Source organism: Amaranthus tricolor, chromosome 5 (genome assembly GCF_026212465.1).
Source record: "Amaranthus tricolor cultivar Red isolate AtriRed21 chromosome 5, ASM2621246v1, whole genome shotgun sequence".
Classification (NCBI taxonomy): Eukaryota; Viridiplantae; Streptophyta; class Magnoliopsida; order Caryophyllales; family Amaranthaceae; genus Amaranthus; species Amaranthus tricolor.
The window spans coordinates 30,316,492-30,343,721 of record NC_080051.1 but is presented as its reverse complement, the minus strand read 5'-3'; the positions used below and the strand labels follow the sequence as shown (position 1 = coordinate 30,343,721).

At 34.0% G+C, this 27,230-nt stretch overlaps 3 protein-coding genes across 6 annotated transcripts; 1 reads left to right on the top strand and 2 right to left on the bottom strand.

Moving 5' to 3' along the window:
- Positions 1 to 1,544: 1,544 nt before the first annotated feature.
- LOC130812788 (uncharacterized) lies at positions 1,545 to 11,486 on the bottom strand. 3 transcript variants are annotated; one of them, XM_057678387.1, is made up of 13 exons: positions 11,079 to 11,485; positions 8,781 to 8,845; positions 7,402 to 7,474; positions 7,208 to 7,226; positions 6,380 to 6,499; positions 5,157 to 5,226; positions 3,931 to 3,974; positions 3,787 to 3,828; positions 3,631 to 3,690; positions 3,483 to 3,550; positions 2,165 to 2,222; positions 1,950 to 2,060; positions 1,545 to 1,760 (listed from the first exon to the last, which is right to left on the bottom strand). In XM_057678387.1, exons 1-12 carry the CDS (start codon positions 11,378 to 11,380, stop codon positions 1,971 to 1,973), a joined length of 1,011 nt encoding a protein of 336 aa, XP_057534370.1. In that variant the 5' UTR covers positions 11,381 to 11,485; the 3' UTR covers positions 1,545 to 1,760; positions 1,950 to 1,970. The 3 variants fall into 3 exon arrangements, with proteins under 3 accessions (XP_057534370.1, XP_057534369.1, XP_057534371.1); XM_057678386.1 differs by lacking the exon at positions 1,545 to 1,760 and having other exon boundaries at positions 1,777 to 2,060; XM_057678388.1 differs by lacking the exons at positions 1,545 to 1,760; positions 1,950 to 2,060; positions 2,165 to 2,222 and adding an exon at positions 2,340 to 2,915 and having other exon boundaries at positions 11,079 to 11,486.
- Positions 11,487 to 14,148: 2,662 nt separating this feature from the next.
- LOC130813305 (uncharacterized) lies at positions 14,149 to 15,321 on the top strand. Of its 2 annotated transcripts, XM_057679113.1 has the most exons (2): positions 14,149 to 14,597; positions 14,706 to 15,321. In XM_057679113.1, the coding sequence occupies exons 1-2, from the start codon at positions 14,373 to 14,375 to the stop codon at positions 14,826 to 14,828; spliced, it is 348 nt and encodes a 115-aa protein (XP_057535096.1). In that variant the 5' UTR covers positions 14,149 to 14,372; the 3' UTR covers positions 14,829 to 15,321. The 2 variants fall into 2 exon arrangements, with proteins under 2 accessions (XP_057535096.1, XP_057535095.1); XM_057679112.1 differs by having other exon boundaries at positions 14,160 to 15,305.
- A 3,222-nt stretch (positions 15,322 to 18,543) lies between these two features.
- LOC130813304 (heme-binding-like protein At3g10130, chloroplastic) lies at positions 18,544 to 24,276 on the bottom strand. The gene is made up of 8 exons (XM_057679111.1): positions 24,032 to 24,276; positions 23,788 to 23,874; positions 23,076 to 23,146; positions 22,238 to 22,339; positions 22,036 to 22,137; positions 21,683 to 21,818; positions 19,025 to 19,134; positions 18,544 to 18,893 (listed from the first exon to the last, which is right to left on the bottom strand). Exons 1-8 carry the CDS (start codon positions 24,195 to 24,197, stop codon positions 18,825 to 18,827), a joined length of 843 nt encoding a protein of 280 aa, XP_057535094.1. The 5' UTR covers positions 24,198 to 24,276; the 3' UTR covers positions 18,544 to 18,824.
- Between the last annotated feature and the right edge of the window lie 2,954 nt (positions 24,277 to 27,230).

Here is a 27,230-nt window from a genome sequence, read left to right as displayed (position 1 = left end):
GGCAATGCAACTTGTATTCTCATCAAGTTTTTTGCCCAAGCCTTTGCTACATATGCAAGCTTGAATTCTAATACTCTAAACTTCTTTCGGTAGCCTAAACTTCTATCTTAAACCGGGTACTCTTGGCCGCATCCTTCTTTATGGGTATGGGTTGCCATCTTCCTTCCCTCCCCAGACCTTGCTCATAGTCTCTATGAATGGAATACACTGGATATGATGATGACGACTTAAGGTGAACTTAAAGTAATTTTTCTCAAATTTGAATATTTTATCGAAAAAAACCAACATATCGAACTGAATTAAAGCGTCCAGGTGACACCCACCTCCAAGGGTAAAGAACTCAACACGAATACATGAGATACAAAGCAAGGAATTCGAGCAATATAGGTCAACTGAAGAGTTAGAATAACATAGACGAAGGGTATGTTTTGGTTTAATGAAAATGTTTAGAATGAAACCATTTTCAATGTAGTTTAGCCAAGATAACATTCTATATCCATGTTCCATTGTTTGACTCCCTTTGTTCCTCGTTAGAAATTTTAACGATGAACAAGAAATGATACAACCAAAATCAGACAAGAAATTTGAATGGTGATGTAATAGTCCTCCTTAACATAGACGGTAGGCAAATAGCAGTTAAAAGTCCCATAACAGTACCAAAAGCACAATAGCACTGTGATTGAAAGACAGTCACCAACTAAAACTATGCATATGAACTAGATTCCCCACTGTTAGTGGATTAAAAGGAAAGCTTCAGTTAAATTTGTTACTTTATTTCTGAGCTCTTGTCAATGAGCTTGGCTTCCTTTCATCTAGCAAGACATTGATGATTACTCCACATCAACAATGTTTTCTCGAACTTTGTTAATCAGACTCTTCATTTTACCTTAAATATGCGTGTTGACCTTTTGACACTCAGACATAGGTATGACACTTGGACACTTCAATTTGAGATAAAAAAAAGAAATATTTCGTAAAATAGCCAAGTCAGACACTTGGACATATATCCGAGTCGAACATGAAATAAGAGTCTAATAACATAATTCTCGGATGCTAAGCAAGTCTTAGGCTCTTAGCCATACTGATGGACATTGAAAGAAAGGGCATTTACCAAATTGTAAAGAAGTCGAATCATCTGCAAGAAGTCTATCGTTTGCTCAACACAAGAGTCTTGTCTCTAAAATCTAAATAAACCCAATTCAGAGCACCAAATTTCCAACGTTAACACATGCATAAACGCATCCAAACCTGTACACCATCCAAAATAATGCAACTCGACATGGAAAATTTGAAACCATTCCTATCTCAATTTTCAATCACTCTGCTATTCCCCTGCACAATCAGAATCATGATGACTGCTCATAGAAAGACCAAGAACACGGTTCTGAAGAATGCCTAATATGCAGACTAAATGGAAGTCTCATCTTTCATGCCATAACGTAGTCGAATCATCCACAATCAAAATACGGAAAAGGCTGTAGAAACCTTTAAACAACTCGTAGGAAATATCAACTGTCTCCAGCCTTTCACTCCATTCTGCCAGAGGAAAATTTCATTTTGGTTCTCGTGAACATTATCAACTACAGAAGTTGGTCACAGCCATTTATGCAAGCTTTTAGCTGAATAACATTGAATACAGGTCATACAGCTATACAACCAAGAATAATCCTCAAAAGTCGGTCATTGATGTACTCGTGAAGTCCTTTAATGTTATTATTGTACTCCTTTGTGGAGACTGTAGTCCTAAAGTACGGTCCTTTCTACAGAAAGACAATCGGACATCAATCACTGTTTAGTTTATTGTTGAACTTTGATCGAATGAGCATACTCACAATGTTAAGAGTAACTTATACTATATGCTAATTGGGTGTATACATCTCATATAATAATCAGAGTGGAAGAATAAATTTATATCAATCACATTTCTATATCTACAAGACAGAAAGAACCTTCATGTGTCTCAGATGCTACTACAGAGCATATGTTGCTTTCAAGTAATCAACAATTTCTGCACTTTCAAACATCTGAATTCCAGTATTTGGATCTTCTAAATAAGGCACCTAATAAAAAATATCAATGGTTCATCATTGATGTCAGGGCTTACTTTATTAACTACTGCCAAACAAGGAACACAAATTCATCTAAAGAATATTGTAACAAATACCTGAAAACGACCAACTCTTGCATACAGATCCTGCCTTTTTGGGCTCCCACGGGCACAGCTGCAATAATTAATCATGAAGTATAACTTTAAAAGGTGATTTTGAAAAAAAAAAAAAAAAAAAAAAAAAAACTTTTGTAAGTATGAACCGAAGTGGATACATAAGATCTGTTGAATAAATAAGATATATGAGATATGAATGTTCTTTGAGTAGTTAGAAGTATAACAAACATAAACGTATTTCCCAAAGTCCAAATAATAACTAACTGCTGCTACACTATCATTTTACTCTCAAAAGAAATACGAAAAAAATTAGAATTTTTAGCTCAGAACGAGTATCATAACACAAGTTACACATTAAACCAAGTACTTGAGGCATTCCAAAACGTGTCAAAGTAGCAAGACATAACTGGTACGTCATCCCATATGATCTAAGTTTGACATCTGAAAGTCAAACAAGCAACTTCAACCACTTGTACTTCAAATTCTGGTTAAAACTTCTGAAACAAAAAACTACATCTAATATCTTCAGAAGATGATTAAAAAACAAGTTTGTGCATTCCTTTAGAGCATGGTCCAACAGTCAGAATTCACCTCTGTTCCCAAGGAAAGATCAAACGAAACCTCAGTAAATTATTCCCAATGAATCAAAGTTTGTACTTACAGCACAATAATGCACTTTAATTTAACTCATGAACACTCTCATTACTTTCTTCACTAAACTTCCTTACCCCCAAAGGTGGTAGACGAAAACCTGCAATTTTCAATTAACACTGGTAGTTATCTGTGCCTAGAGATCAAACCATGTACTGCACAGTACTTCAAAAACTACCCATAATTCACCCTGAAAACCATATCTACATCTTTTGTTCTTTTTTATCACTAAAACCAAATTCTTTACATAAATGATTGACAAGTTGCTTATATCACTAAGTAAGGAAAGGAGCATATAGCTTGTGTTTTTTTTTCTTTTCCTGCCTTCCTTTTACTTTTTATTTATGTTTGTTTAGAGATCCCTCAAACATTATGTTATCTCAGGATGAACCACTCACTATTTTGCTATTATAAAGAAGGCACTAGTTCCTTTTCGTTGAAGAAATTGAGTACAACCCACAACGATATTGAGTGAAACTTATGCTATTTAGTTTAGCCTCTCTTGTGGAATACTTTGACAACAATTCCAAAACTTATAGGCACTCCAAAGAAAAAATTTTCAACTCATCTATGAGAATAAATAATTCCAAAACCTATGAGTTCAACTACATGCATAAATCCAAAATGCAAAACAACAAATAAGTGAAAAGATCAAAAATATTATTACCTTTTTTGAATGTGTGGCAACTCTAGTTCCACAAGCACCTCGCGGACAACTTTGCAGAAGGGAGAACCCTAAAGTAATTACATAGTAATTAATTACACATAATTGATTTAGAATCATTAGTGAAGCATATAAAATTTGATAAGTAAACCTCATATGCCCACACTACTAGCGGCTCAGCTGGCATTTTTGCTGGTGTATAAGATTGCCCCTTTAAAAATGTAAAAGAAAACACAATAGTTATCTTTCAGGGTCAGCAATCAAAAAAAATTGCAATCAGAAAAGCATTAGGTTAAGTACAACTTACCCTACCCATACGGCCAATCATTGCAAATCCTTCAGTCAAGGTCTAAAAATGCCAACAAAGTCAAAAGAACCACAATTATATTTCAAGTATATACTTATTTAGTACAGCATGAAAGATACTATTGAAAAAGGCCAAGACACTAACCGTTAATAAACCGAGAGACAACAAAAGAGGAACTTGACCATCACCTGCATAAATACCTCAATGTCAGAAAGACATGTCCAGAACCTTCTGAAAAATGTTACAAAAAGCATAATGTAGTTCATTGATGAAAGTGATATCTAATCTAGGAAATGAAGAATCATTGAAAGTATTTTTAAGAGCAGTGCATTTTCATGTCATTTGACTACAAGGTACATGAAACATGTCATTTGCCTACGAAGTGCATAAGACATATACTAATTTTTTGTTGTTGCAAATGGAGTAAGTTTCTTGTTTTTCTAAAGAAGGTCAACACAAAACAAATCTTCATAAAACAATAAGGTCACAACATCTAGCCCCTCCACATACACACACGCACACCACCTTTCACACGTAGAAGACTTCAATAATTTGAGGGTTGATATTAATCTTTGCATTGATTAGTAATGCATGTTAGAGTCAAATATATACAATTTTTACATCCTTAAATCATGAGCTTAAGGTTAAACCAATGCTTATTGAGGATAGAAATCAATGGATCTAAGTTGAGCTGGCTTTCAGGAATATCTTAAGACAATTTTGTCCATTACTTCCAAAGAGTCATCCCGATCGTCTTAGTCTACATTCTACTGCCTAGCCTTTTAACCATGCATATAGTCTAGACATCTAGTTCAATAGATGATCAAAGCTGCACATACCTTGTTTATTTTAAGAATTCAATTCTTTTAACTGGTGAGGATAAATAAATATTAGAAATAAGTTGATTTGACTTTCAGATAACTAAGCAAATTCAGTCTATTCTTTTCCTGATTCTCATCCCTGCTCTCTCATTCTACAATTCAGCCAAGCCCTATACCCATGCATATGGTCTGGTAAATTGGTAGCAACAGTGATTCAGGAAAATGTGTTTGTAAAATTAGTGAGGATTAAGCACTTAATTCAGCCAATGTGAATCTTACTAAAATTGAAAAATACCAGATGACCAAAACGTACAGCTGAAAATTGAAGAGCAAAACAAAACATAGAGTTGGAAATTTAAGAGCAAAGCAAGAAATATAAAACTCTTGTACAGGTTAAATAACTAGACAGAATAGGTCAGTGAATCAAAAAAACATTTAGAAGCATATGTAAGGGAAAGAAAGGAATGAAAGGACAAACCAAATGCCTTGGCTGTAATAAGACACATGCATCAAGTAACTAGAAATAACAATTTAGAGAAGGCCACGAACCATATTTGTTGACTAAGTACTTAATTATATCATCTGATTCATACATAGCTACTCCAGTGTTCGGATCCACCTGCAATCAGCTCATATTAGTATTAACCCCTTCAATCCCAATCCTGTCTAAAAAGAAATATTAGCAAACATCATCATCGAGGAAAGGAGAGATGGATCATTCACAAAGCTGGGACAACGAAATTGGTATCTAAGGGCAATTCAAAAACAAGATTTTGTTCTAATCATATAGTCTTAGCAAATCAATGGGGTCAACCTACACAACACTGTTTGTATGAACTTGCTTCAAGATAGAGCACATAATCTACAGAAATAGGGTCTACGGATTGTAACAAATAATGCTTCCCCACACCTATCCTTTGAAGAATTAATATTTGATATATGAACCAAACAAATACTTGGGCAAGCTGCAAGAATTTCTCCGAAGGATTCTTTTCATATTCCATAACTTTCAGTCTATCACCACTAGCAAGCAGGATATGTTGCACCAAAATTGTCAATGAACTACCAAACATTTTCATCAGGATTTTTTCAATTACCAGGAGTCCTCAGTCCAGTAAGTTAGATATATTTTTCTAAATTAAACCAACTTAATGGAGGTACTTTAATAACCTAAGCAAAACAGAACTTCATCTTTCCCTGTGATTTTCCAAAGAGATAAAACAGATTAATGGAGTCCAGTTTTATCACATATTTCCACATGCAATTGTGCAGAAGATAAAAACGCCCATTTGAAGCCTAAAGAGTAAAGACTACAAAAAAGAATAGCAGTGAAGTATCAAATTCAACTTCCTGCCAATATTAACTAACAACTTTACAGAACAAGATCCTCACAATTTCCTTCGGCCCGTTGATGGTCGTGCTGCCAAGGGTTAGGAATGCACGCAGGAAGGGGTGTGGGGGATTTTAGGATCCCCTTCTTTATACTCGATCAAAAGTTACAATCTAATGATAGGAAATGGAGATGTTTCTAACCAAGTATATTTAACTCTTCGATGTAACAATTACCTAATAACCTAACTTACATTACTAGTGAAGTTCACTTCCCACAATACATTTCAGAAACTATCTACTAATACACAATGGCATATCTTCCAAAGACTAACTCAATTTCTAAAATTGCACAAGATTAAATTTCTCCAACTTACAAGCCAAGGAAACTGAATCTGAAAAGAGTAACAATGTGATAAAAATGAAAAGGTATATTGTCGAACCATGTAAGGGAACTGCTTCTTGCCACCCATCTGAACGGCTTTCGGTCGGAAGTTTGGCCCGTTCCTAGGGCAAGGGTAGTACAAGACATCAATATCCAACACTGATACAATTTCCCTGACCTGTTTACACATAAGACAATTAACTGACAGAGGTAAGAACTGAACAAAGTATGAAAATCGTTTTTGCAAATGTTATATATATATATATATATATATGTATATACATATATATATATATATATATATATATATATATATATATATATATATATATATATATATATACATATGTATATATATATATATATACACATATGTATATATATATATATATATATATACATATGTATATATATATATATATATACATATGTATATATATATATATATATACATATGTATATATATATATATATACATATATATATACATATATGTACATATATATATATATACATATATGTATATATAATTATATATATATACATATGTGTATATATATATATATACATATATATATATATATATATATACATATATATATATATATATACATATATATATATATCCATATATATATATATATATAAATACATATATATATATACATATACATATATATATATACATATACATATATATATATATATACATATACATATATATATATATACATATACATATATATATATATATATATATATATATATATATATATATATATATATAAGAGGAATAGTAAGCAAATAGAATGCCGAGGAATAAATGGCATCTGTGAAGACTTAAGATCCATAAAAAATTACAAATACATGGTAAGAATAACAATACCTTTCGGCAGAAGGGACAACTGACAGATTCAGGTACGACGGTGCCCACATACAGAGATGCAAAAGGATCAAAAGCGTTAGTTAAATCGACAATCAGTTGCAAATTAATAAGCTAAAGCTTTTCAGTTCAGTTCAGTCCAATTCAAGCCCCAAGCCCACCCACATAAAGGACCGCAAGCAGGTCAGTTCCAATACCTTTCAAACTCATATATCTCAATAGGCTTTTCGGGGCGAGGACCTAACTTTGAGCTCTCCTTAACCGTCAAACCTTTCACAAATAAAACAGAGCAATTGTGAAACAGTAATAAGCTGAGGCATTTATGAATCAGATAGTTTTCATAAAAAATCAGGCAAAATTAATCAAAAAAAGTAGAGGAACCTATCCAACATAAATATTTTATTTTAACAAAAAATTATAACAAAAGCAGCTGCATAGCTATGACAAAAACTTCGGCAAACGAAGCTGCATCCACTACTTTCTTAGCCAAACTTTAGTTTTAGGCATCGCAGGTCCCAAGGAGGAAAGACGCAACTATCTTAATAATCCATGAGAAGTTGTATTATTCCCACCAAAAGCAACAAGAAGTGAACAAGCAAATATTAATATTTAATGGATCTACTAATAAGGAATACTTAGACCTCAAGAAAGAGTAAAATAAATAAGCATGCAGTCATACACATACACAAGTGAGATCATATTCTAATTTTTTATTCGAAATGACGACTAATTAAGAAGCTTCATGGTTGATCTGCATGTTCTATTACACCAAGAACAACCATAACACACATGGGCAAAGCAAGCATTCCCAAAAATTCCTGCAGCAAAGCAGTTGCTCCAAGCACTCAATACAGCCTCCAAGATATCTAAAGCAAATCCATTGAATTACATAAACCTATGACTTCTCAAGAACCATCAATGCTAATATTAGGGGTAATAAAAAGCAAACTAAGCAAAAATAAGGGGAATGAGGTGGTTGAAAAGACAAAAATGGAAAATTGAAACGATTTTAGAGGAGATAAAGTGGCGACAACATTATGCAAATAATGGGTGGGGAAGATTCCACCTCCCCTGCAAAACGAGGGTTATAGTTGCCGCCTTCTCATTCCTTACACTACATCATCTCCTTCCCGAGCATTCCACCCCCTTATCAACTCTATTTATCATCCTTCATTTTCTGTGATTTGAGTTCTATCCTTCCACCAAAAAAATTAACCACATTCCAATCATTTCCTAAGGCCTAAAGGTTAAGAATTTTACTTTTCTCAAGAGGTAAATACAGATAATTTAAGATAGCATACTATGAGCCTTTGATTTGGATAAAGTAAAAGCAGTTGAGGTAAAAGATAAATCTACATCCATTCATTTTCCACCTTATTCCAGAACTTCTTCAATTAAAATTACAATAATTTCATACTTCTATAGGAACATACTTGGATGTGACACTCATTAAAATATCCAAGAACCCAAGCCACAAAGAAAAGAATAAATAAAATCCACATGCAGCGACATGAAGTGGGGAGTCTTGTACAAAAAACAGCTTATTGACAATGAGGGAAGTGAACAATCATATTACCAGCAAATTCCAGAGCATATTGGTCAGATGGAATTTCCTCTTTTGACACAAGGGATGCCGAATACCTGTCATAGAGTAATACAAGTTATATCTTGAAACCACAATGTCACCTAATTACTATATACCACACACATCTAGCCAAACTTTAGTCTTTTAATTTGAGGACTGGGCTAAAATATTATTTGCAAGTTATCCTAAATATTGGTTATATCCATGTGGACTACCATCAAAATCGATATATTGGTTCATGTAGTAGACCCTAATCTTTTGGGATTAAGGATCTGACATTGTTGTTTTTGTTGAAATTATCCTAAATAGACAACTCTAGGCACAAGGAAAGGTGCACTTAATCATGAACAACATCAAACTAGACTAAAATGGCTCATCAACTAATTGGTGTTTCTTAATATGTGGATGGAAACAACACCTTTGTTATTATAAAACAACACCGTTGTATACTTGTATCAAACTGGACTGGACTTGGTGGCAGCACCTCCTTCAGGCACAAAAAAGTATTTTTGAAGTAAAGTATACAGCAACAGAAAATAATGTCAAAGAGATAGGACCACATTAGATGGATACATGTTACTAGGCAATATATTCTTCTGTTAGGTATTCCAAATTTTATAAACAAAAATGTCAAAGAGTTCAAAAGGCATTCCCAAAACTCAGGAATGCATTATGAAAAGATAGCAATATGTATGTAACACCAATTTCTCGCAACTTATATTGTCATTCTCTCGCATTTAGTGAAAGCATGGTGTTTCCTAATGTGACCCTAAGGAAGTTTTCCTATTCTCTGCAGCTCTAATGTACCTTCAAGGGCCACTAGGCGATGCCTAGTAATTAAGACACCAAGCCCTGACAATCACTTTTTAGGGGGGGAGGGAAGTTGCATTAATCATGAGCGTCTTCCTTTTCTTTTGGGGATATTTCTACGTAAATGCACTAATCAACAATCCTCTCTGATAAGCAAATCCAGACAATGGTATTCCTAATTTCCTATTGGTTGATGGTTCTAAGAAATTCGTTCATTCATCATTGTTGCTCAAGGCTAGCAGAAGTTCAGAAGTGGTCTCCAAACATCAGAAGGTTGCTATGCATCAGAAGGTTGCTGAGGCTTTGTATAGCTGCTTTGTTTAAGGCTTCTGTTTTAGATATAGTTTGTTACATTCTGTTTCTTTAGTTAGTTATAGGTTGTTATAACAAACTTAGGCTTAGTTTGTTAAGGCAAGTGTGTCTTTAGTTGTTCTCTTCTTGTATATATTGTTGGAAATATAGGTCTTTTCTAAGTCTTTACAAAGTCTTCTTATGGCTACAATCATCAGCACACATTAACAATAATATGTATAAAATTTGTACATGAGAAATGTGTTTAGAGTTGTGTTTGGCATGTGTTTGATGTGGAAAGGTATGGTGTGACACGAACTTATCGTTGCATCAAGAAAGTTATATCCCGATTATCCCAAGTGTAAATAGACGGGACTTTCCCAAGGTTAACGCACCCACCAATAGCAATGTATACTCACTACTAGAGGTAGAGCAAATACCACTCTTGCACAAGTGAATAGAAAAGAGATGAGAAATTGAGAATTGTGTGTTTCCAAAAAGATGAAACACCCACTTTATATAAGCATTTTCCAATGGTCATATTTCAACCTCATTAACCTTAGTCAAAGAGCATAAATATGATTTAACCTTAGTCAAAGAGCATAAATATGATTTAATAATATTAAAACACCCCATGAATGAGAGTATAATTGTTAGAAGCATTAGTATGGAATTAATTGATTAATAGAAAACCAATAAAGTCCCGACGGTAACTACGATGAGTTCCTAACCTTTAAAGGTGCATTTATCCAACATATATATATGAGACTCAGTGCTCGTATCTCTATTGAATCACATTCTGATTTTATGAATAAGAATTCCTTTTGTTCTTTCTCTTTAGATCTCTCATTTTCTGTTAAAGTAGTATGCCATTACCACCTTTGCTTAACTGCAAAAAGTTAAACATCCAAGTCACAATCACCTAATGTAACCTTACTTCCCTTTTTTCAACCAAAGAACAGTAAAAATTGTAATCCATCTATTTTCATCTAACAAAACAAATTCCATAATCTCCGACATTTACAAACTTCCAACTTCCTATACATTTCGTAAACTTACTTTGCCAGTTCCAACACAATCAACTAAAATAAAGTAGCTCAATTCAAACACCATTGAAATACCTCAAAAAATTAGAAATTCACATGAAAAATAGAAATCAAACAATAAATACCCAACATAGAAAATTACCCATTAACAAAGACGCCAGTACCCAATCGAAACACGAGAGATAGAGAAGCGCCAAGAATATCCAGAGTCCTATCCGGTCTAATTGCGAACCGCTTCGGCTCCGGTGGCTTGAAATTCTCAGGCGGCAAAATTTTAGGGTTTGATGTCGAAACTCCATTGTTAGAATCACTATGAAGGGTTGAATTGAGTGTCGGTTCTGATATTTCAGTGGAAGCCTTAACACGAAATGAATTCCTCCGCATTTTCCGACAGGAAAGTGGCCGAAGAATTGGTATAGCGACGTAAATTAGAGCTCCGGCCATTATTCTCCGAGAAATATTCTCCTCTGCTTAACCGGAGAAAATCAGATGTCGGAAAAGAATTGAATGAGAAGAATAGAAGATAATTATTAGAGAGGAGAATGAGTAGAAGAAGTACTTCCATATTGAAAAATGTGGGACAGTACTTTACTCTGGTTTTGGTGGCAAATACGAGGACACGTGCAGTTTTTTTATAAAAAAAATAAACATATTCATTGAAATCGAGTATGTTCTGACTCGAGACGGTATTTGTAAGAGACTATTTCTAATTGTTCCGATACATTATATATTTTTAAAATATTGTAACTTGTAAGTGTATAATAAAAATGATGAAAGTAGATATTTAAGATATTAAAGTAGGCGTTAAGAATACACTAAGTAAGCATTAAGGATAATATAAATAGACATTAAGAATACGTAAATGAGTATTAATTTTTTAATGGACTGGGCTTGAAGTACGTCTCTCAAAGAGACGGTCTCTCAAGAGACTAGCTGAAATTAATTTTGTGAGAGATGATTTTTTCGAAAGATCGTCTCTAATTGAGTCGGTCCATTATAACATTTAAAAGAAGAACGGAAAATATTTTGTAATTGCACACTTACTCGGTAGGGTTTAAAATACTTCAAGTAAGCATTTAAAATATGTCAGATAGGGCTTCATTGTATGTCAAATCGACATTTTTAAAATGCTAAAATTATCAAATAAATGTTTTAAATTGCCTAATTTTTATACACCTCAAACACCTACTTACTTGGTAAACATCAAAACGCCCATTTAAGATACCTCAAACAACTACTTACATACCTCAAATACCAACTTTACATATCCAAACCCATACTTAATATATTTCTAACACCTACTTGATAATCTTAAATACCTGCTTGTTATACTTTAAATACCTACTTGGTGTATTTTAAATCTCTACCTGATATACCTCAAACATCCACTAGATATACCTTAAATATCTAATTAGTAGATCCCTAATACCTACTTGACATACCTTAAACACCTACTCGACGACCCCAAATACTTATTTAATATACCACAAAAACCTGCTTGATGTATGTGAAAATCCCAACTTACTTGGATAGCGGTAAAGGGATTGGAGTATGACATACTGCACGGGAGAAGGTTCCAAAATAGATAGAAAAATTTAGTTTTTTTAATTATAAGGTTTATCGCGTTGGTCCTATATTTTTTTCACATTAGTAATAATTTGTTCTTCAGATTATAAACAAAGAACTTCACTTGTTACTAAGTTAAATTACTATTCAACCTGTTGTTTGTAAGTTTCAATAATACTAAATCAAATTTTAGTAGAAAAAACAAAATTAAACCTATTGTATGAAGTTTTTTCTTAAATTAAAAAAATCTTATGTACATCATAACTAGTGTGTGTAAGTTGCAGGCTTTGGGAGTAGTTGCACGTTCTTAAGTCGAGAGTCTCTTTGACCGCATTCTTTTATGGGTATGAGTTGTCGTCGTCCTTTCCTTCCCTGCCCTGATCATAGTTTTCCTATGAGCGGAATACACTAGAGATGATAATGATAATGATAATGATAATGATTATGTACATAATAACCATGGAATATATTTATTACAATCATCACATAATAATAGAAAAAAGTTTAATTCCCAAAACACCCCAAACATATCTCAATTTGCCTAACACGCTTAGAAATGAAGAGTTGAATAACTTGATTAGGCAATGAGAGGTTGAAATTAATATAGAGCACTAAGTTAAAAGTTAAAACATGCTTATCAAGCTTTTACCGACCTTTACTGAAAGACTAAAGAGACTCCTTCCCTTCAAGCATGCTCTTTCATGATGCATTGTACTACCAAAAAGCCTACCATTATCATAACTTATAGTCAATCTAAGGAGGCTATGGCCTATGACGCACATCAATGTAACCAAACACTTAATAACAAAAAGAAAAAAAAATCTAGTTATATTATTTTTTTTAAAGAAGCTTTTATTTTAATTCTTATCTACATATATAATTTATATTTTCATTTCACCTACATATTTATCCCACTTTCTTATAAAATGTGCATTTTTATTACTTTTACTCATTTTTTTTTCGATTTTCACCTTATTTGTACTTAAGGTTATTTCTTCAATAGAAAGAGTATTAAGGAGTTAGGTGGGTAATTTATTATATAAAATACATAAACAATTTTAACTAAATAGTGGCTAATTATTCGAGATTAACTTAAATCGAACTAAATAATGTCGAACTCAAGTAACTTAAAAGCACGGTGATGCAAAGTAAATTCAAAATAAGTTGAGAAAAACAAACCGTACCGTTGTCGGTCAATTACATCTTTCAACCCGAATACTCATAAAAGAAATAAGTAATCGATTTTATACCTTATATAAAGGGAATTTCAATTTTATTACTTATGTAACTCTATATTTTCACTTTGCTCCCATAAGTCTTACAAAATAGAATTTTTTTTTTATAAAACCTCAACTAATTTTCATTTTTGGTTATTACATAGTCGGCTTGGCAGAGAGGTTGATGAGAAACGAACCGGCCATATCTAACCTAGAGAATATGATACTCACCATCACTTAGGCAGGACCCGATTCTCGGATAACCTCAACCTCAACCTCAACTAACTAAGTGTAGCATTTACCAATTTGTAGCACAAGAAGCCAGAAATCAGAATAACAGGACATTTCTTTCATGACAACAACTATCCAACTTTTATACTTTATATTGCTACTAGTGCTTTATGACAGGAAAACCTTAAAACAGTCTCAACTTTCAAGCAACAAGTCTCCATCATTTATACAAAAACATAGTAAAAGCAACAATATTTTAGTCCAACACAAAACCAACTAAATCAAATAGTGGGGTTAAAAAAGAAAATTGATTTGTATTAAAGGCATTAAACTTGCACTTACCAATTACCAAAACATAATTATCTAACAGTTTACTAAACACCCTTTCATTCCCATATAACCATATTGAAAGCTATTTAGCCATGGGAAATTGCTTCAAATCACAAAGAAAAACAGTTCAAGTAGTGAAACCTGATGGTAAAATCCTTGAATACAGAGCACTGATCAAAGTGAGTGAAGTTCTGGCAGAATTTAAGGGATATGAACTTTCAGATGAGCTTGTTGTCCTGAGGTATTTGAACCCGAATGTAGAATTAGTCGCTGGTCACTTGTATTATCTGATTCATGTTCCTACTCCGTCTCTGAAGGTTCGAAAAAAGAAGGTAAGATTTGTAGAACCAGTGAAAGAGGAAGTGAAGAAGAACGAAGAGACAAGTTTAACTGTGAAATTGGTGATCAGGAAGCAAGACCTGAAGGAGATGCTACAAAGTGGTGCCGTTTTGTTGGATGAACTTGTGTCGAAGCAAAAGCTCGATGGATTGAGCTGTGGAAGCAAGACATGGATGCCTTCTCTGAATAGCATCAGTGAACTAGATTAGTACAAACTGTTAGATACTAGAGTAAGTAGTAAGTAGTAATTAGACTAAGACAAACAAGGTTGCGCTAACAGAAAGTTGAAATTTGTATGATCATAATTCAAGCACATCAATACAAAACTTTGATCAATAGTTTTTTACTGTCTATTGTTGGTTTTGTATCTACACTATCATGTGTACTACAGTCTACAGAAAATGTTTGCCATTAAAGATATGATTCGTATATTGAGCCCCTTACAGCCGGCCTAAATGTGAGCTTGGGCTGGAGACAATTGGAAAAAGCTGCACAAATGCAATGTCCAAACAGATGCACAATCAGGAAAACAAGAAACATGAAACAGTAAACAAAAAATTGATAACTTTGATCATAATTCTAAAATTTTGTTTGTTATGAATCAAAAAAATGATCTGCAGCCAGCATCCAAGAACCATTCAACAAGTGAAATTGACCCGATTAAAATAAATTGAGCTAGCCCGAAATAACACGCATATAATATCATACCAAAAACCTACCCGAACATGCAAATATACACTTCTAGATGTTGGCGATATGTCCTGCTGCCCACATCTTTCAGATAATCTAACCTGTATACTTAACACCAATTTTTGAAATCTGTACCATCTAGGTCTAAGAAGGTTTACAAATCATGCCTTAAAATAAGAGAACAAAACTAGTCAATACAATGCAATGTGACCTTATGGCTTATTTTAGAAACCATTATCAACCCCCTCCCCAAACCCCAAACCCCAAAAACATTTAAAGGTTGTAACACCATGACCTCATTTGGGTTTGGCTCCACCAATCATCACAAGCCATTTCAAGAGAACTTTGTTTCACTCGTGATCACTCATCCTAAAACAACTTTAGCTCCCTTGAGAAGAAAATGCACTTTGTAGATAAGTAGTATTATCAAATATCAAGCAATTTAAAACTCTTGGTATATTTTTATTTTAATCCAGGGTATTATAACGATTCTCTAATGATGGCATCTTAAACTCGTCCAAAATGAGTTTACTATTAATTAGCACTAAAATACATGCTTGACCAAGCCAACTACAAGTTATTCATTAATTTAAATTAAAATGTCCAGAGGTATTTGTTACCATAAAAATATGGAAAATGTTCTTGGATCTAATCATTGCATAAAAAACAAGGTGGAACACCAATGCACCCCAATGCTGAGAAAGAAAAGAAATCAAAAAAAATCAAAAAGATGTTGACATCCATTAAACAAAGTACTTCCTCTTTCCCATTGATTTTACAACATTTAATTTCAAAAGTTCTTAAAATAAAAATATATTTAATTTCAAAAATTCTTAAAATAAAAAAATATATATATTGCAAATTTCAAAAGTTCTTAAAATAAAAATATATATATATATATATATATATTGTAAATTTAATGAGACGGTTCCATATCTAATACCCCATCAAGCCATCATTTTGTGTCATCATCCATGTAATCACACACACACAACAACAAAAAAAAAAAAAAAAAAAAAACATTCCACTAATGAATCTTCCACTTCATCTGTGTTTATTCTAATTAAAGACATATTTAACATGCATTTGCTTCATTTTCCCGTCCAAACAAATATCCATCATCATCGTCATCCTATCCAGTACATCCTACTTATAGAAAAACTAAGGTCAGAGTCTAGGAAGAAAAAGACGGCGGCAACTCATATCTATAACGAAAAGCGCGGCCAAAGGAGTCCCTTGCTCGAGGAAGATAAGAGACGTGATTACACGTGGAAAATAACTTAAAGGCCTAAAAAAAAAGGAATCACTACAAAAGAAAAAAAAAGGACTAATAGAGAGGAAACGATAAACGCAAGAGGTTAAGGACACTAAAAGGTAAACTAAGAGGACATCAGAAATCTAAGACATGGATATGGCGTCTCCAACTGCTCCTATCCCTAGTCAGGTCCGCAGAGAGGTTTAACTCATGCAAGTCAACTCTTATTTGCTCATCCCAAGTTCTCCTGAGTCTTCCTCAACTCCTCTTACCCTCTACTATAATGCTTTCTACCCTCCTCACAGGGGCGTCGAAAGTCTTTCTCTGCACATGACCAAACCACCTCAATTTATTTTCGCGCATTTTTCCAGATATAGGGGCTACACTTAGTTTGTCCTTAAACTCTTGGTTCCTAATTCGATCCATCAATGTGTGCCCACACATCCACCTCAGCATACACATTTCTGTAACTTCTATCTTATGTTCGAAAATCTTCTTTATAGGCCAGGATTCGATCCCATATAGTAGAGCAGGTCTGATTGTCGTCCGATAGAATTTTCCTTTTAACTTGCTTGGGAATTTCCTATCACATAGCACCGTGTTGGCTGCTCGCCACTTGAACCAACCCGCTTGTATACGATGATTTACATCTCCGTCAATCTCCCCATCCCTTTGAATGATCGATCCCAAATACTTGTATTTGGTCGTACTTTTAACAACTGCTTCGTCAATGGATACCTCTGGTTCACCTACCGGTGCTGTCCCACTAAAGTCACAGTGCAAAAACTCGATTTTTGTATGACTAATGCGCAACACTTTACCTTCTAAAGCTTCACTCCACTCATCCAATTTATTACTAACCTCATCTCTGGTTTCTGCTACCAGCACTATATCGTCAGCGAATAACATGTACCACGGTACCGTCTCCCAAATAGATTTAAAAATCTGTTCTATAATGACAGTAAAAATGAAAGGGCTTAGAGCCAATCCCTGATGTAGTCCAACTTTAACCGGAAAAGGCTCCGTTAGTCGAAACTCTGTCATACATATCCCCTATAGCCTCAATGTACACCGAAGAAATACCTCTAGCCTTGAGGCTATCCCAGATAATACGTCGTGGTATGCTATCATTCGCTTTTTCCAAATCAATGAACATTACATTCTCCTTTGTTGGTGTGTTATCCAGACTCAAAACTCACATTATATGTCCGAGTTTCCGATACGAATAAAATTATGAAACATACCATATTTTTGATTAAAAATAAAGATTCCAGATGTCGTACTTATGTCTGAACGTTCAAAATCCGAAACAAATACTCGATGTAACGAAGCTCTGTTGCAAAACCACAAGTAAAAGACAACTTCAAATTGGAACAAGGCACTTCTTCCACCTTCATTTTTAAACTCATGACTCATGATCCTTCCATTATTATTTTTAACCTCAGAAACATGGTATAAACTTACAGCAACTCATTGAAAACATTTGAAATGAATAGGAAAAGCTGAAAAAAAATTAAAAAAAAAAAAACTCAAACTTTAGGAGCAAATATACCTAAAATGGTAGATTTGTGTACATTCATGCTCTTGAAATAAATCATCTAGTCCCCTTGTCCAAAACCAGAGTTGAAGAAAATCTCTAGTTCTTTCCGAGATGACACGTCACAACCTCCGCAAAACTGGTTCTTTTGGACGGATATACTTGCAATTTGCAAACAGGTCAATTTCATGGCTGCAACTTCACAAAATCGAATGTTCTCTTGGAATTTTAATAAAGCTCAACAGTCAACACAAAGAAGCAATAATATTTATGCATTGAACGCCCATTATAATGATAACAATAAAACGTAACTAAGCGTATCTATCACTTGCATAAGTCCACGCGATACTTCTGAGAGACTGTGAATGTAATACAGTTAGAGCCAGCATCAGTGTCACTAATTCCGGTCACGACAGACTTTCAGGCACATGGCTAGCACAAGTTAACCTCAGCAAGAAAATAGACACCAAAAGGTGCTTACAATTTATTATTGTAGTTCATACAGCTTTTAAGTATTCAAATGAGTAAGACATTCTTATAATTCTAATTTCCTTTTTCGGTTTGGGAGGTATAGTAAATTGATCATAGGAAGAGAACTATATGGACTATATTACAATACAACTCTGTGTATACATATTCACAGGATCAAACAAGTTTTACACTATTTGTTCTGCAGATTCTATGCTACTCCATTCAAGGAACCCCGGAAGAGCCATCAAGAATTTACCTTCTTTCAACTTTAAGAGCAATTTCATTTCGACGAGTAAATGGAAGTGTGAAAGGTGGATTGTACTGCAACACAAAAACAATTTCAAATATAAGAGCAAATTTCTGAAGACTGCATGAATATCATTGTCAAACATTCTTCTACTTTATATGACTTGTATCAGAAAAAATGTATGCTTTTAACCCTAGGGTATTACCTGTGCAACTTCCACTTCTGCTCCCACTTTAATTCTAAACTCCAAGTCATTTTTCAAGGCATCTCTTAATTTCAATTCTTGTTGCTTGACTTCCTCATCAGTAACATAGCCTAGATCACAAGGATATCGCACTGTTAATCAAACTATGCAATGCAGAGACTAGAGAAATCAACCCCAAGGCCCCAAGAATATTAAACTTGGAAATTAAAGTTTCAAACACAACCAACGGAATCAGCAACTTATTAAGAACATAATAGAATTCAAAACTAACTGATTTGCTAATTAATATGGGAATTTATTTCATATGTAGCAGTTAAGAATCTCGGAACAGCAGTAGGAGAAACCAAATGTTAGTTAAATGGCGTAGGAATACGATGCAGCTAGATTGCACACTATCAATATATACAGGCTCATTGTACAAGGTAATTCTCTGAGAACGTACATGAAATGCAGAAGCAATAAAAACAGGTTATGGACGTTGAGGAATGAGGTGGTTGATGCCATCAATAAACTAGAACAGTTGTGCAAGTAATAAAAATGAAATGAGCTATAAACAGGCTAAACAAACAACAACAAACTAAAGTGGTTCGCCAAATTATGGCTACATCCTCACTTAGGCTAGTGTCATGCAGGGTACAAAGCCCATGGTGAGAAATGAGATACACATAAAGGTGAACAAGGAAAAAAGGCAACCTTGACAATCAAGCAAACTAGAGACAGGAGACATCTTTTTGTTAGAGGAATTTTTGGATGAATAATTTGTAACTACCCTCTTGGTTGTATACTTGTATTGGACAAAGTCTGACATTGTAGGTTAGCAGTGTGGCATTACTTTTGTATATAAGCAAAGGCAAGGGGTAGTGGGTTGGAATATCTGAAATTTACAAAAGTGTTTACACTAGGAGTTGCCGAATGGGAGTAGCTCGAAATACTTTTTGGCATTTCAAGCCTTTCTGCAATATAATTCAATCTTGATCTATTTCTGTATGATTCTATCCCGCTGTTTAATTGCCATTACAATATCTTATTTACTATACTGTGTTGTCCCTATACTAGTACTTCTATTCTTCTACCTCTTCTTTCTTCTCGGTTACTTACCTTCTTTCTCTGATTTTTTTTCGGGTTGAGAACAACAGTGTATTACAGCTAGTGATTAAATTATGTGTTTAAAGGAAAAGAGCATAAACTCACAAATACTGAAGGTATTACAATGGAAGAATTTTAATGAGTGAGCACTAAAATGAGACAGAAACTTCGACAGTGGAACAGAACAGGCACGCTGGATCGAGCAGCCTACTTGTTCAATCAAGTGGCCTTCATCACAAGCTACTGTCTTCTGATTTTTTTCCTTTGCTCGATTGAGCACTTCAATAGGTCATATCTTTGCTTTTACGTGATTTCTTCAACTTTCCTCCAAAATTTTCAACTCCCTATGCATTACACCAGAGGCAATAAACCTTTTGGACACACTTTTCTGCATACCATGTGCGAAGTCTTTGATGATCCCCCAAGTTCTTAACTCATTTTGGCCAAGACAAAGTGTTTTAATCAATCTCTAATCCCTATACTCGATTACTTCAATTAGATGAGTGCACACTTAGCTAGCAAAGTCATATCCTAACATGATCCTAAGTCATCTCCTTAGATGAACCTAAGTCACCAATCATAACAGTACAGAATTTTCCATAGATCACAAACATGCTCTTCACATCTGTCATCTTTCAAGCCATATGAAAGGTGGAGATGAACTTTACAGCACTAGAAAGTAGAAACGGAACTATCAAATAAGTGCAATGTTATGTAGTTTAGCAACACTAACTGTTCATGTAAAAATAAAAACAGCTCCATTGTTAAGCATCCTTGAAGCCCTAAACTTTTCCCGTATGTTCATTTAAAAGAAGGCAGGGTTGGAGGGAGGTTCAATAACATGAGGTCAATTGACGCACCCCTCTTGATTTTAAAAATTTTCAATAAATATTAAAATTATCCAAAATATGTTAAAAAAATATTTCAATAAAGAGAAGAGTTAGGTAAGAATTGAATCTTTGACCTTACGTGATACTTGTTCAAATTGAGATGAGGCTAAATTCTAAAAAAAAAAGTATTTGTTTAGAATTGAAGTCCAATATTAAGAAATTAAACAAAAAATAGCTGAAATTATTCTAATGCAAGATAAAACCTCATGGAGAACAATTAAGTTAATTTCAATGGCAGATCTTGAGCAAATATTGTGGAATTATTGTGATTTGGCAGAATAATTTAACAATTTATAGGGGCCAAATAAAATTTTAATTGATAAAAAATACCTTAAGGGTGCCCGTTAAATGGGTCGTAAAGAAGGTCCGCTATTGGTTAATTCATATACTTTTACTAGTTTGCTATTAATTAATTAAAGTAGACCGTTAAAATTAAATAATTAGAAATAACTTAAATTTTTTTATATTGCAAACTTTTGTAACTTATAGAACATTGACTTCAAAGTTGACTTTTTTGACTTTTTTTAACTTTTTTGACCCCACTTAATATAAAATTCAGATCTGCCACCAAGAGAAGGCACAAGTCGCCGTCATGTCCTCCTCCAAACATAATACAACTTACGCAGTCAATCAAAACATACAAATCTCATCCATTAGTCCTCATCTAACAAGTAACAAATACCTGAAAAGGCAGCAACTGCAACTGTTTTCTTTGGCACCTCAGTGATCCTCACTGCTGAGTCCTTTGGTGCTGGCAAATTGGAACCATATTTTGAAGGCATGACAAAAGACATCTTCCATTGTTCTTGATCTCCCACCTAAAATGTTTTCAAGGCTTCATAAGTGACAAGTCTACTCGCACAATGCAAATATATACTTGCAAGAATATTTTCAATGCCAACGACTTTCTTAGCTAATAAAACTGCTTTAACCGCTTAAGAGATTTGTAAATAAATAAGTTAATTGTAGAAACATACCAACAAAACTGCAGAAATCGTAAACTGCAAATGATGCTAAAATCTTGATGATACTTACCCTCTTTGTATATACAGGGGTTGTCATTTCCATTCTTTCTCCCTCAGATGCCCGGCGAGTGATAACAGGAGTTGTCATGTCCATCTTCTCATTCGGAAAATTCTGGTACAGTCCATGTCAAGCCAGAGTCTCAGACCAATTACAGAACCATACACAGTAGTATCATTTAACCAACCAATAAGCATAAAAAGCTGTTGAATACCTTACCAAACAAATACTCAGCTAACACATTGAAGGACTGAGAAGCTCCAAAGAAATCAAAGCCTTCCCTCCCAGGCATGGTTGTCTCTGCTATAAAATGAGGCTGGTGCACATTTAAGACCTCATTAATTGGAGACATAAGGGGTTGGTGCTACCACATTAACAGAACTAAGCTTGCATAGTTGCATAACTAATTATACCACATGCTCATCCAGCTTGCATAATATATATCACCATATCCACGGTACTCAATTCAACTTACACAACAACATATGCAACTCTACACTGTATGCAACCAAAAAGACAATATTGAACATGCAAAATTAAGGAACGATTGTTTCTTCCTTTTCAAGAATTCAAAATGCAGAAATCCAACCGGAAAAAAAAGGGATATGTTAGAAAAACACACAACCAACCAAGAAAACAAAAAAAATATAGGAAAGAGCTGATATAGGAGGCAAAGAAGACTAAGGCTCGTATGCTTAATCACACAAAATCCATATGTAGGCCCAATATGATCAAACAAATCAGAACTTCCTACGTTTAAATTGTTTAGAAACCATGTAATTGAACTACATCAAAAAAAATGCACGACGAACTTCTCTACATTTAAATTATTTAAAAACCATGTACAGAAGATAAAGTTTTAATATGTAATTCCCTTTAGCGTTCAGTTGCACCCTTACTTTTTTTCTCTTAAGTCTAACACTACTTACCCCATTTGTTTTCCCTAATCCCTAATAAAGAAACTAAAGGGAAACGGGGCAAACTCTTGGGACAGAGAAAGTATCCAATAATCACCAGCAAATCAAAAGAAAGTGGCTTTGAAGTGTTAATACCTCCACTTCTCGGATCTCGTACTGGTCCTTCTTACTCAGCACCTTAAAATCCACTGTCTCGAGGTCCGGAACTAAAAAAAAAAAAAAAAAGCCAGAAAAACTCAACAATAAAGTAGTTGTTATAGATTTTAGTGAAAAGACTCTCATCTATTATTGTAAGAATAAACAATCATTTTGTTTTGAATTTTCATTACTATAATGACAATGCCAACTTATCTAATTATCTAAAATCATTTTGTGAAAAGATAAAAAATAAACTCAATTGCAAAAGCAAATCTATATTATCAATTCTTCTAATGGTAATCCAAATGTGGAAGTTCAGAAGAACTACAGGAACATAAGCAAAAATTAATGGTATTACTTTTTATGGCGGGAATGGCACATTAAAATTGACAGAGATTTCCCCTCTTTTATTTTACCACTTTTCCTTATAGAAAAACACAAATAAATATTAATCAAATAATGTCTTCCTTCTAAAATAAATCCTCCTATGATTCTTCCCTACTAATATTAATACCCACCAACCATCTTAATTTTAATTAATAGACAGCTCTGGAACAACGGAAGAAACTATAAACCTCATGTAAGAATTTCCAGTGTAAAAATGATTAGCCACAACAAAACTCGCAACCGATCGTTTTTTAATCATTCTTCCACTCAATAAAATGATCAACAGGTACGCAATCACTGATAACAGGATAAAAACGAGTACCAGCCATTAGAGCTTCTTCGAGATTTCGACTCTCAAATCTCTTTGGAACAACGTATTTAGTAGTTTCAGCAACTAAATCGGCCATGACTGCATAATCAAATTCAAAATAGCAAAATAAATACAAAAATTGCTCAAACCTAGATAATACATTATAGAAAAATAATTCGAAACAAACTGAAAATAAAATGTAGATAAAAATTAAGGTAATATGAATTGAATAATACATAGAAGTGTGAAAAGTAACCTCGTTGAGAGAGAGAAGCGGATTGAGAAGCGAGAGCGAAGAGGAGAGATATGCGAGTTTCGAAAGGTGATATTGTTTGGCGCGGCTGAGATTTGGAAGAAGAACGAAGTGTCGAGCGATTAAGTGTACCAGTCACCACAGACGTCGGCATTGTTGCTGTCTGCATTTCTTCTTCAGAGAAAGAAAGCGCGAGAATACGGAGAAACAGTCGATTAAGCCGTTTGTGGTGCGGAGTAGATTTATAAAAAATCTCACGTTTGTTTTTTTTTTAAAAAAAAATTCCGAGAAGAATACATTTGACTCTGCTTGTCTTGTCTCACCGTGATTCCTTTTTAATTAATTACTTTAAAATGTAATTTATTATTTTACAATATTAAATGTATATGGATCAAATCACCATTATATTTAAGAATTTGTGCAACTTTTAAATTTTTTTCAACAATAATACAAATTATTGATTAACCATGAATAATACGAATTTAAGGGGTCATTGTCTAAGAATATACAAAATTATCTTTAACCTCTTCAAAAGGTCATTTGAGCAAAACTGTTTTAAAAAGTAATTAAACAAAATAAAGCTCTATTACGGTGTTACTCAACCCCCCAAACCAACATCAAACCTCCTGGATTTTCTCTACTGCCCACGGCCACTAACCACCACCCCGCCCCCCAGCACTTATCAACAACCGTACTTCCAACCTCCATCATACAACCACACACATTAAACCACCAACAACACAATTATTATATGAGCAAACTCATATGAAAAATAAAAATAATCAATACTCCCTCCTATGCAACCTAAATGTTCCATTTTCATTTAGGGTCAAGTCACCCTAAATGTCCCATTTCATTTTTGGCATGGAAATTTTTAACCTTATACCCTTATTTCACTTAACTTATTTACATTTATACCCTTATTAAACTCAACTAATTTAATCTTTTTTTCCCTAAACAATCAATTAAACAATCATAATCTAAACCCTATTTAATCACTCCCTCCAATTTAAACCCTAACCTACCCACCCCACGCCTGTTTACCCATTTCTCTTTAACTTCTTCATCATTTTCTTTCTCAAGCTCATCCTCCATTGTTCTTCAAACCCTAGATCTGGATTTCCTGCTTTCTTTTTCGTGTATTTGGGTGATTTTTGTTCTCTCCTTCTTTTCTCTCCTACCCTTTCTGTTCTTCGTTGTCCTCTCTCTCTTAGCTGTGTTTATAGAAAACCCTAAAACTCCAACAACCTCATCTCTTAAGAATCCTAAAACCGCCATTAACTCACCTCTGGAGAAGCTAACCTCACCTGATGTTTCCCCTCTCAAAATCCCCAAATCACCTCTATTAAACCCTAACTATTATGATGATGAGTTTCTTAACTCATATGAGGACGATTACTCTTCAATTAAGACAGATCCAAAGTGAGGTAGAGAACTAGACTTTGAAGGTGAACCCATTTACACTCCTGAGCCTGATCTTTATCCGGATCGTGAGTACTCTTCTGTTGATGTTGTTTTCTCTAACACTGATTGTGAGGATGAAGATTGGCTTGACAAACTTGGGCCATATCCGAGTATGTTTTTGTTCCCGTAGGTGTGTTATGACTGATGATGATGTTTGTGATTTAGGGTTTGTCAATGTATTTTTCATTTGCTCAATGATTTATTTTTTGAGAGCACATTTATTTCCCACTAAAAAAACGAACAAAAGAATAAGGGTTTGGATCGTTTTTCTAAACTTTAAGCACAAAGATGTTCGTTTTTTGCTCAATGATTTCACACTAACAATAATCTGAGAGTTTTGTAACAAATAACCACCTTTTCCATTACTGTAAACATGAGTACAAATGTTTCATTTTAAACAACATCAAAATTTTTATACTTGTTGTTTAGATCTGAAACATCCCATTTTCAAGATCTCAAAAATTTGTCCAAAAAATGCATGACTTTGAAGCTTCACATGGTAAGTGGTTTTCCCTTTTTGCTGTATTGGGTTTTGCATTTGTTGTTCATTGGTTCTTGTTCTGTTTTTGCTTCCTGTTCTTCTTCCTTTCCAAAAAATTGAGTGATGTTGTTCTAGATATCTATGGTATTACTATTGTGCATCATTATTTTGGGCTTCATCGAGACCTACTTGATACCCTATCATGTCAACCAATTGGTTCATTGTCTCTAAACTGATTTTTGTGAATAAATGTTGAAGATTCAACCACTAATTGTTTGTCCACACTAAGATAGTCAGGCAATGTTCCCTCCCTAGCAGCCTTTGTTTTGTTCATGTGTGGGATGTGATAGTTAATACCCCCTTGCCTTTTCATGGTTTTAATCATGCAAGCTTGTAGTGTAATGAATACAAATCTCAAACATTGTGCACTTAAATTGTCAAATGCATTATTCATAGCACTTAGTAATTATGATACATTGTAGGCTGCTTTCTGATATTACAAAGCCAATTGACCTAAAAAAACCTAGGTCTAGTACATTCATGTCAGGTGAATTTGGTGGTTGTTGTACAAGTTGTATAAAAAAATCAGCTTTCATTGCCTCCTCCATAAATTCATTGTCATTATGTGCTATGTGTGACTTTGCATTATCTTGTTGAATGAAAATGTGCTTTGACATTTCGTGTGGCCACTTAGCTCTTATGGTGGGTAGGACATTAGTGACGAGCATTGATCTCATGTGCTCTTTGGTTATTGACTGTATTGGTTTGGTCTCCAATTCCCCCTCTTTTTATTCTTTGAGCTCCTTTTGGCAGGCTCTTGAGTAATAAAAGGTCATTTCCCTATCTTACCATTAAAAAACACATCACCATTAGTTAAAAAAATTGGATTTGCAACAGCACACATAAACATTATTTTTGGGATGAATCGTTTGGATTGACATTCACGATGTGGTTCTTCTTCACCCGATGCTAGGTAATAAGTCTGTGATTTCCGAGTTAGATAAAAATGCTTTTCATCAATGTGAACAATGTTAGTGTGTGGTTTAAATTGGAAAGAAATCAAAGAATCATTGTTTTCATCATATTGCAACTTAGAAAATGCAAAACTTAACCTGTGTAGTTTGTTGTTGTCATTCAAAGTGGGTTAGATTGCGTTTGTATACTTTCTAATTATTCCGTCCTTCTTCCACCTACATACAGTTGACTGTGAAACTTTCATTTGCTTTGCCATTGAATGTTGAGTCCCTTTGAGTTCAA